This window comes from Squalius cephalus (genome assembly GCF_949319135.1).
Source record: "Squalius cephalus genome assembly, chromosome: 13".
In the NCBI taxonomy this organism is placed as follows: Eukaryota; Metazoa; Chordata; class Actinopteri; order Cypriniformes; family Leuciscidae; genus Squalius; species Squalius cephalus.
In genome coordinates, this window is record NC_137134.1 from 29,091,566 (window position 1) to 29,103,478 (window position 11,913).

The 11,913-nt window shown below is 36.7% G+C and overlaps 2 protein-coding genes across 2 annotated transcripts in view; one reads left to right on the forward strand and one right to left on the reverse strand.

Annotated features, from left to right (window-relative positions):
- LOC307169886 (uncharacterized protein) overlaps window positions 1–11,913 on the reverse strand; it is a 386,038-nt gene that overhangs the window by 294,568 nt on the left and 79,557 nt on the right. The gene's annotated exons all lie outside the window — the stretch shown is intronic.
- Window positions 35–11,889, forward strand: LOC307169881 (uncharacterized protein). The gene is made up of 5 exons (XM_079890768.1): window positions 35–156; window positions 686–1,021; window positions 9,809–10,123; window positions 10,190–10,251; window positions 10,517–11,889. The coding sequence occupies exons 1-5, from the start codon at window positions 114–116 to the stop codon at window positions 10,532–10,534; spliced, it is 774 nt and encodes a 257-aa protein (XP_079746894.1). The 5' UTR covers window positions 35–113; the 3' UTR covers window positions 10,535–11,889.

The window sequence follows — 11,913 nt, forward strand, 5'->3', positions numbered from 1 at the left end:
TTCCTTCATCGGTGCTCAACAGTCTCCGCCCACATACGTAATCTGTTTGCATTTCGGAGACATATGAACAGCTTATTTTCCTTCAGAATCTGCTTTCGTTTTTCGGAGAAGTGATGAACATCTTACTTTTCGTACCACTGTGGGTTTTTCAGCTTGGTAAGTCATGCCTATTTGCTTCTGGTGAACGATAAAAAATAAATAAATAAATAAAATGGCGAATGTGATTTTTGTACTAGCTCTGATCACAATTGACATACATTTTTTATTTATTTCTTAATTGTTGTTATTATTGTTAATGTTGTTGTTGTTGACGCTTAGACTTTAGGATGACACTGCTGAAGTGTGGTGAATCATATTTTAGTTTCGATTTGGTCCAACTATTATATAAAAAACGATTTCCGTTCTGTTCCATTCCAGTACACAAACTTAACGTCCAAATCAGGTAAATCATGTAACGAGACTTCGGAACGTGTTTGATATTTTAAAAAAAGTTATTAAAAGTGTAATTAAATTTATGATGTAATAGATAATCGAGCATAAATTGTTTCAAATTTATATTTTAAAAACTTTGTCTACCCTATAAGGATCGAAATTTGTCTTTTACAAAGGCTCACACAAACACATTAGAAAAAAGTCATATAAAACGTCCTATATTCTGAAGTGATTTATGAACTTATTTCTTCAGGTGCATCGGGTGTTTATACAGACAGAGAGCCAGTGTTTGTGATGGAGGGAGATTCAGTCACTCTGAAGACTGATGTTAAAGCAAACCAACAAGAAAAGATTAAATGTTTTTTTAATAACACCCGCATCGCTCAAATCAATGGAGATCTCAGTAAGATCTGTACAGATGTTCAGTGTAATGAAGGCACTGAGAGATTCAGAGACAGACTGAAGCTGGATCATCTGACTGGATCTCTGACCATCACAAACATCACAACCACAGACTCTGGAGTTTATAAACTGCAGATCATCGGCAGCAACACCATCAGTGAAACGATCTTTAGTATGACTGTCCATGGTGAGTCATTTAGTAAATGTTTAAAGACTAAGGTTATACATGTTTAATCACATTGTGTTTATTATTACATAAGGGACTTTCAGTGTAATGTTTGGTTTCAATTTCAGTTTCATTTCCATCAGGGACTTGTGTATTCCCCTGTTTTCCCATGTTTTGTTTCTGTTTCATTTGTTCTAATTATACCAGTTTGTCATAGACATTCATTGTCTTCACCTGAGTCTTATTTAGTTCCTCATTTTCTTGTAAATGCCCTCAGTTCAATGTCCAGTATTGTCTTTTCCTCTCCTAAGTTCCATGTTCTCTTCCATTTAGTTTGTAAATAAACTTCTGTAGTTGCATATAGATTCACATCTCCATTTCCTTTCCTTCTTCACCATAGTCCCAGCCTCAGATGTCATGCCCACAGACCGCAGCCCACAGGAAGAGAGGGTGGGACATATCGAAAAAAAAACCCTCTTTTTTAAAAGATTTTGTTTATATCACAGCTATGAGCTCAGTATAAAGCCACAGTTTCATCCTAACCTCTAACTGTTTCTCCTTCTAACCTCCTCCACATCGCTTTAAAATTCGAATGGGTCGGATACATTTTGTGGTCTTCGCCGACTCGATCATATGATCTGCTCTGTGCTGTCATGCATCTGGACCGGAGCAGACTGTAGGCTTGTTCGACTTCATGCAGCTCTGTGCAGACCGATCGGCGGCTGACTTGAAGCAGTGCATGCCGGTTAGAAATTTTGTCCGACTTGATCCAGCGCCGACGCCACGTGACTGTGACGTATGCCATCAAAGTACCGCGAGAGCGATTCGAGAGTAGCCGGAGAACTCAGCCAGCGCAGCTTCTCAAGAGCGGCTGCACGAGGGCTGATGACGACACAGCTGTTCCACGATTGGCCAGATCCATTGCATGACAACGATCACATGTGTTGCGTGTTTATTCAAACACCTTTAGTTCCTCTAAAGCGCACAAATCAGTTTTTTATAACAGTAAACACTCTTTTCATGTAGTTGTGATGTTATATTGTGTCATGTTTATCAAAGTAAAACTGATTAAAAAACGTAGACTCCACTTCATTGATAGTAGCTTATGTTGAACTTTATTCTTGTTCAAACAGACGCTGTGTGAAGCAGTACATAAAGTATTGAATGAAAATGTCTCTGAAACATTATTTGGCAAATATTGCATTTATTTCACTTCAGCTGTGGTAAAGTATGCAAACACCACGTGAGCGATCACTACGGGAACCAGAAAGTGTCCGACTTCACGTCTCCGTTTGCAGCTCCTCCCCGCCTGCACGCGGCTACTCTCGCCGATCGGATACATCCAGCCGCAGCCGATGTCGAACACACCTTGTGTGTTATGGCGTTCCGATCGGCTCTTTATTATGACTTTGCTACATGCACTCGTCTCAATGAACGTGACGTCTGCGTCTGCCGAACGTGACGTCTGCGTCTGCCGAACGTCTCGTCTGCGTCTGCCACATCACTGGTTCGTGTGCCGAACGTGACGTCTGCGTCTGCCATAGTCTGCTGCAAGGGCGGTTTCCAGCACATTCCACACACTCATTATGGCGGCAAATCAATGCCAATAATCACCGAGCACACAACTGATGCGGGCGCGCGCGGTGAATGACTTCCGCGAGAGGATAACAGATCTACACGCGAAGAAACGGGAACTCGCGAGCTCATTCAAACCCTGCGCGCGCGCATGACATCATCTCAGCACGCAATACAAGCCCTCGCGCGCGCGCATGATCATTCCCCACGCGCTCGCGCTTTATCTGCTCTCGCCTGCTGCTTTTGCTCGCTCGAACAGTTTTATTTTTGGCAGTCGAGGGGCGGGACTTACTGTTTTAATAAACTCAAATGTCATTGGTTACTTTTCCCCTTTTCCAGAAGTCAGTTGCGATTGGACGCCTGTCCAATGACTTGACTTGAGACATGAGACATCACTTCATTTGTTTTATTTATTGTGGTTTATTAATGTGTAATGTGATTTAATGCATTGTTAATATAGAATAGATTCTTACCAGATACTTTATTAACAAAGTCTTATTGCGTTGTGTTGTTAAGAGATATTTAGGCTACAGACTAATGACGCATTTCCATGGTTATTAGCATTGCAAATTGACCAAATATTTTATAAATTTTTAGGTAATATAAGTGGTTAATTATGTTTTCTATTAAATGCAAAAGGGGTTCTGGCTTCTCAAGTTAAGATACAGTACACAGCATGAATTAGCTTACAAATGCCTTTTCAGAATTTGCTACAAAATATAGAGGAACAAAATTAAACCCAGCAAATTATTAAACACAGCAAATTAGATATTAAAATATTATATAGTGATCTTAACCATCTAACTTTTTGTAAGCTAATAACCTAATAAGAGAAAGTATGAACGTGCAGTACTAGTTGAGGTTATTTTATGATTTAGATCAAACTAACATAAAATCACAGCATTAGCTATAAAATGGAGTTTGCAAGCCTGAATAGTGGAGGAAAACTAATAATTGGGTAACAGATAAATAAAGATGGAAAAAATCGATTCTCGGCGTCTGAGAATCGATTTTGAATCGACCACATTTTAAAAAACGATTAATCGAAAAATCGATTTTTTTGCCCAGCCCTATGAGGCAAGTACAGTACACAGTATAAATGATTACACCCCATCTGAACATAACATATCTTTAAAAAATAAAATAAAAAATAAAATATGTCCTAGATAAAGAAAAAATTCTGCATTTGTTGGGTTTCAGAGGGGTGTAATCATTTATGCTGTGTACTGTATCTTAACTTGAGAAGCCAGAATCCCTTTTACATTTAATAGAAAATATAATAAACCACTCAAAATGGACATAATAGTAATACACAGGATGATAACAAAAAGCTTACACAACAACTCTTGAATATTGATATAAACAAGTAATGTATCTTTCATCCAAAGCCCTTGTTATATTTGCAACTATTTAATGGATACGTTTTACATTTCTGAGGTTCTCAGAACCAATATAATTTTGGTTGGGTAAACGTAAATAGTGGTGAATGGGAGTATAGTGGTAATGTAGTGGTGATATACAGCAAATACAGGTGAAACTCGAAAAGTTAGAACATCATGCAAAAGTTCAAAATTAGAAACAAATTCAAAATTAGAATATTGTGAAAAGGTTTTCATAAGCTGTAAGCCATAATCATCAAAATTATAACTAATAAAGGCTTGAAATATCTCACTTTGCATGTAATGAGTCTATATAATATATTAGTTTCACCTTGTAAGTTGAATTACTGAAATAAATGAACTTTTGCACATGAACTTATATTAAAAATTTTCGAGTTTCACCTGTATGACTTTACATTCCCATTTTTCTCCAATTTCTTTTAGGTATTTTAATGCCAATAACACAAATCACAGTGTTATGAATATAAAATGTAAAAATGTATACAAATTTGGGTCAATTTGCAATGCTAATAACTATGGAAATGCATCATTAGTCTGTAGCCTAAATATCTCTTAACAACACAACGCAATAAGACTTTCTGTTAATAAAGTATCTGGTAAGAATCTATTCTATATTAACAATGTATTAAATCACATTACACATTAATAAACCACAATAAATAAAACAAATGAAGTGATGTCTCATTTCTCAAGTCAAGTGAATTACGAGTCATTGGACAGGCGTCCAATCGCAACTGACTTCTGGAAAAGGGGAAAAGTAACCAATGACATTTGAGTTTATTAAAACAGTAAGTCCCGCCCCTCGACTGCCAAAAATAAAACTGTTCGAGCGAGCAAAAGCAGCAGGCGAGAGCAGATAAAGCGCGAGCGCGTGGGGAATGATCATGCGCGCGCGAGAGGGCTTGTATTGCGTGCTGAGATGATGTCATGGGTTTGAATGAGCTCGCGAGTTCCCGTTTCTTCGCGTGTAGATCTGTTATCCTCTCGCGGAAGTCATTCACCGCGCGCGCCCGCATCAGTTGTGTGCTCGGTGATTATTGGCATTGATTTGCCGCCATAACATTCCACACACTCATTCTTTATTATTTTTTCCCACTGATCTTCAGTTGTATTTTATTAGCAATTAAGTGATTTTACCTTGCTTATGTATAGCTTTTAATTCCAAATAGTAAATATGAATTTACACAAATGTTCATGTTAAAATATTTGTTTGCCATTGTTTCTTGTCAACATATCCACAGATAGCCTACTTATCAAGAAATCATAAAAAAGCATGTATGTAGCCTACTATTCACCACTAGGAGTCTCTTGACCAACACAAAATAACGTAGTTGTAAACATTTGGGCTGATTTAACTAACATAAATAATATTTGTAATTTGTAATATTTTTAATGTTTAATTTTAGAGTTGTAATATTTAGTTTTAGAGTTTCACCGAAGTTTGATTGACAGGCGGTCAGACAGTTTTCATCAGAATTATACTTAAAAACAGTTAAGAGGAAGGTGAGCACAGTTTATTATTATTATGCTATTATTATTATTATTATTATTATCTAGCCTAAATGTATTTGCTTGTGCATAAAAACATTTAGATTTGTATCAACAGGTAGGCCTACATAAATATTTTGGCACAATATAGTCATACAAGCCGGAAGAGAATAAACAGAGCCTATAGTTTCTCTTTCAATTCTCCCATGATTTTTAACATCACACTTAAACAACATATCCTGATATTCATTCATGCTGTAACTAAAAGAGATAATCGATCAGTTCACGTCCTGCTTGGACAGTAAAGAGTCACAAAACGGTGTGTCTATTTATTATTTGAATTTCTTAAACATTTTCAAAACTGTAAAAGGTTAGGTTATATAAAAATAAAACATTCATAAATTATTTCATAATAAATATTAGCCTACTGAACTCTAATTTATAGTTAGGTATAAACGCAAATAATAATAATTCATTATTAATATTAGGCTAGTCTAGGCTACATATTTAGAAGACGCTTTTATCCTAAATGGGAACAAAGCAATTCGTCAAATTTCAGTCATAAATTAATATAAGATTATCACATAGCCTATAAACACAAGATTTTGACGCAAATCCATAGCCTGTAGCCTAATAGCTGTAAACTCACAATAACAAGAAAACATATAGGCTACAATAATTAACAACGTACCGCTTGCTGTAGTGAGGACGGGCCGAAAAAAATATTCCTCCAATTTATACCCACCCCACCACATACACCACAATTTTCTCTCTACACAACTTTAATAGTTAATGCATTGCTGTACTATTTACTACATCTCACAATCAATAGTATATTGTTTATACAATTGTTATTTCCCTGTCGACTGGTGATATAACTTGGATTGCACTTTATGGACTTTTTATTGCACTTATATTGTAAGATTCTCTGATGTTATTTCGTTGTTATTTATAACAATGACAAAAAATAAAGAAAAAATAAAGAACAAACAATATTTACAAGACGCTTTTATCGAAAAAAGGAACAAAGCAATTCGTCATATGTCAGTCATAATACAGGTTAGACAATAATAATACAGGGTTTTATTTGATTATCACAAATAAACAAGATTTTGACGCATATCCAATGGTTTGTGCGGAGTGGAGGGCGCACTGCGTGGCACGGAGGCGCGGGAGCGAACACTTGTATTTTCCTATCAACAGTGGAAACAACTTAAAATGCTCATAATTTATGGTCATATAGAAAATAATAATACATAATTTGCAACTACTTTTATTTGAGTAAACTCACAATAACAAGAAAACGTTTTGATTTCGTAAAATAAAAGAAAACAATCAGGCGCGCTTTCATGATCTCCGTGAACTGGAGCGCATCTCATAAATGAACTGAAACAAAATAAAGCTGGAAATGTCCAATTTTAAACGAACAAATTTGAATCTAAAGCAAATACTGTTGAAAGGCGCATCCGCTTTACAGCGGAGATGGAGATATTTTTGCAGCCGACACTGATTTAGAAAATACTAGTTTATTAATAAAAACAATTAAAATGCCTCGTTATTTTTTCAGACACATTTATTATCATTAGCCTATAAACCACCTATAAATCAGCTCTCTGTATGGTTCCAGAGATGGCTCTTCTCATTCAGCACTGCGGGAAAATAATTTGGCCTTAGAAAACCAGTAAAATCAAAAAAAAAAAAAAAAAAATCCATATTAATTTGTGAATATTTTAAATGTTTAATAAAGGGGCAAAACGTCATAAACAAAAAGTCAAATAATAGTTTACAAACTATTTTTAAAAAAAAGTTTACAGTCGTTTTTTTTCACCACAGGTGACTTAGGCTATATATAAAAAATAGTAGCCTATTTTTCAATTCTATTCTTAAATGATCTACAGAAACAGTGTTTGCGCTATCGAGTTGTCTGTTTTCTAGTTTACCAAAGTGCTGTAGCCTAGGCCTTTTAAAACTATAAAAAATTAAAAACACAATAACAACCCTAACAATAAGCTATAAAAATGCAATAGCCTATTTGTTTCTTCTTATTTCCATCTTTGTGGGGGCATTTGGACCTCAAAATGTGGGTTAAACAACACACACACACACACACACACACACACGCACACAAAATCCTATATATAAATCACAGACGCAGACGTCACGTTATAAGACAGACGCAAGTGTCACGTTCATTGAGACGAGTGCATGTTGCACAGTCATATTAAAGAACCGATCGCAACTGCTGGCACACTGCACTGAGCCGTGTTGAGTAGAGTGTTAAATACGTGTTAAATACGTGTTAGAGAAAAAAATAATTAATAACTTCACTGCCACACGTGAATGACGCGTGATGTCTGACTCAACACTTCACTGCCACGCGTGATTTACGTGACGTCAGCGTGACGTCTGCGTCACGTCTGCGTCTTAAAATGAATGGAATAAATAGCAGAAAGAAAAAAAAAATAAGACGTTGAGTGAGACGTTCATTGAGACGTTTGCATGTTGCAAAGTCATATAAAAGAACCGATCGGAACGCCATAGTGTGTCGCTGCAGTCAGCCCAGTCTTACCCCAAAACGTCACATACTGACGGGTCTTGACCATACGTCAACATACGACGAAAAGGGTACCCCCAAAACGTCAATATGAGACGCAGACATAAGCGCACCAGCAGCGCCTCCTAGCGGTACCCTAACGCATACCTAAACCTACCCATAACCCGAATCGTCACGCATGGACGTTAAAGGGGTACCCTTTTCGTCGTATGTTGACGTATGGTCAAGACCCGTCAGTATGTGACGTTTTGGGGTGAGACTGTGTTATTGCAGTTCACATGACACTAATGCGAATCCAGACTTCATTCGGCCCAATGAAAAGCATTTTTTACGCTGTCTGAATCATTCCATATAGTGCAGTATGTGACAATAAATAATAATTGTGTGAACAAGTGACCGATTTTAGCTACAGCTTGTAGTGAAGGGGACGGGACGCTTCAGATTCTACTAGAGAGCATTTGATTGGACAGAAAATCTGATGAGAAGCTGAAGTGCAGAGTGATGTCATCAAAATCATTGAGATGTATATCTTATAAATGTGAATTTTGTCACTGTTTTGGAGCACACTAGCTTATAGATAACAGTACAGCTAACGTATTCATACTAAAAGCAAAAAAAAAAAAAAAAAAAACTTTTGATTTCATGGGGACTTATGTTTTAAGTAAACGTAAACACTGGAGAAAGAAAACGGATGTGTAACAGTAATGGATTTATGCGGGAGGTCTTAAAGTGACAGCAGCCTAATATACCTGCTGTCAAATAATGAGATAATATGAAAGCTACACTGTGTAGGATTTTCTTCCATCTAGCGGTGAACTTGTTTATGATACCAACTGAATATTACTTTCCAGTCCCGCCCATTCCAAGGGCGTTTTAACTCCTACGGTGGCCGTATTATTTCAAATCTGCCAGCAGTCTCGAGTAATCTGCCCCTCGCATTCGTCACGGCGCCACTGAGTGTAATTTCCAGGTATGTCCCTCTTTGGCTAATGTATTTTCAAGATGGAGGCGCAACATGGCTGCCGCCATTCGAGCAACTCGCTCGTATGTATTCTAAATGGCAGATTCTATGCTTACGAGAATGCTTGATTAGTTGGTAGAAGTAATTACACATTAATAAGGCACATATCATTTTTAAAGAACAAAGTGTTTTTTGCTAAGAATCAATTAAAAAAATTACACAGTGTAGATTTAAAAAATCTACAAATATAGCAGTTTTCCTCCTTGGTATAGATGTCAGAATTGTGGCCAGTGAAAATTTTGAGTGGCTAGTAACTAGACAGAGTGGCTGGTGAGAAAAAAAGTTAATGTTAAGCCCTGGTGACAATAAGTGCTTATCAGGATTACTGATTTTACAACTAAACATTGGATTTTCAAAAGCATGCGAAGTATGTAATGTTTACAGCATGGACTCTTTAAAATACGTCCAAGAGTTTAACACGCCAGTCTGTTATTGTAGTCACGACCCTAAACATGACGCTGAACAAAACCAACTGTGATTGGTTGCTTTACTTGTCAGTCAGACAGCCTCTGGGCGGTCCTTGGCCAATGAAAGCTGAAACCAGACCTTCTGCTGTCAGTCTGATGTTAGTTTAGAATTTGTGGGTCAATAATTCATTTTTTAAACAGCATAGTTGAAATTCACTCATTACACTAAATTAACATCTCATTCCCATTTAGTTTTATACTTATTTTCTTCCAGATCCATGCTTGCAGTGCTTTCTTGTTTCATATAGTTGCTGTTTTTTTTATAGCTGATATTTATTTGTGTTTCTGATGTTTCTGGTGCAGAGACGGATAAAACAAAGACAAAGTCAGTGAAGGAGGGACAATTTTTTACTTTTGATCCTGGTGTAATAAAAAACCCACATGATTTGATGACGTGGTATTTTAATGGCATTCTCGTCGCTGAAATCACTGGAAATCTCAGTAAGATCTGTACAGATGATCAGTGTGAAGAGAGATTCAGAGACAGACTGAAGCTGGATCATCAGACTGGATCTCTGACCATCACAGACACCAGAAACACAGACTCTGGAGAATATGAATTAGAGATCAACAGCAGCAGATTCAGCATCATTAGGAGCTTCAGTGTTTCTGTCACTGGTGAGTCTCATTTAAACATTCAGTGCATTTTCCTTTAAGAAATGTTAAAATACAGTTATTTAACAGCAGCAGCAGCATCCACCGGCGCCACATTATCAGAAGTAAGAGCTTCAATGTTCCTGTCATTGGTGAGTATAATTCAGTCATTCAGTTCATTTTCCCCTGAGCAGGTAATTCAATGTATTAGTTTCCACTAAAACAGAACCTAATGCATTAGATCAATTCGTTTTTCCACAAGCACTGTTTTTAGGCGATAAAAACACAAGATGGCGCCATTTATCAGTCTATATCATATAAGCTGATTAAGGTGGAAATATCAGTCAAAAATAGCCTATACATGAAAAATCAACTGTCTATCTCTAGTAATAATGAATGACTTTTTTTCCATTACAGATTGGATTGTGTCTTTAGCTGTAGGAGGAGCATGTGTTGGTGTTCTGCTGGTGGTTGTAGGTGTAACTGGTGAGAATTCCTGACTCAGACACTGCATTCAAGCTTACTGCATCATTGTAGGACAAAAAGGACAGTGTGATTCAGTTTATAAGATTCATTAGACACAGGGTCTTTGTGTCTGTGTGTAACTGGAACATCAATCCTGTTCATTTCTTTTTAAGTTCTGTGAATCTGTTTTCTTCTTTAAATTGATGTTTATAGCATTATTTTAGTGTTGTGTGTTATTTTTTTTATTTTTTTTGTGTATGACACTAATGTATGACACTGTGTGCACTTTACAGTATTTACCTCAGAGTGTGCAAAACTGCTTTTGATGAACTATTATTAACCATGTTGCGCCCGTGTTAATTGTCAGTATCTTAGTATCAGTATATTTGTCAGTTTGTTATATGTCATTATATGTTAAATGTAAAACAGATGCTATATAACAGCATGGCATTGTTAATTCAGCAGAAAGGGTTAAATTGTGCAGTGTTCAGCTTTTTCTGTTATTGGTTATATTTTTGAAACACACCCATCCATTTTTACCCTGTACTCAAGCTGGTGAACCCTTTGAGCACCCCGCGCACACACACACACACACACACACACACACACACACACACACACACACACACACACACACACACACACACACACACACACACACACACACACACACACACACACACACACACACTATTATTCACTATTATAAAGTGTGGTTGAGATCAGGGTCTGTCTTTTTTATTTATGTACAGAAATTAAGTGTAGCCTAACACTGTATTCTTGTTGTTGGAAATACATATTGAAAAAAAAAACAGATCCACATTGTTAATTTTTCCATACAGTTTTTTTTTTTCTTCATATAACCTGAACAATATAAAAATGTTAAAGTGCTGCTTTGTCTCTCATACCGGGATGCTTTTCTTTGACAGGACATGAATGTGTCGTCAGAGCAAAGCTTTCCTCAAAAGTGTATGCACTTCTGTATTCTATAATCAGTTACATTTTAATGTTTATTATAATGACAGCATTGAAGACAGAGTTTTGAACCCTCATTATTGGTGTATTGAGATTTGGTCAAATTGTGTGCACACACACTTTCCCAACCGGCAAAGCATGTGTTTACTTATCTGTCGATCCACACTGACTTTTGTTCTACCTACTTGGGACACTTACCAGTTAGGATCCTGTCTTTGATTATCTTCAATCATCTTCAGTCTCCTGCCATCCAGTTTGCATCAGTCAACACACTACAATAATAACTTTTTCTCTCCGCTAAGTGTTTGCTGCTATTAAATGAACTTACTTGCCAATAAACACCCTTTGTGGAAGTTACCTTTGTGCTGTATTCT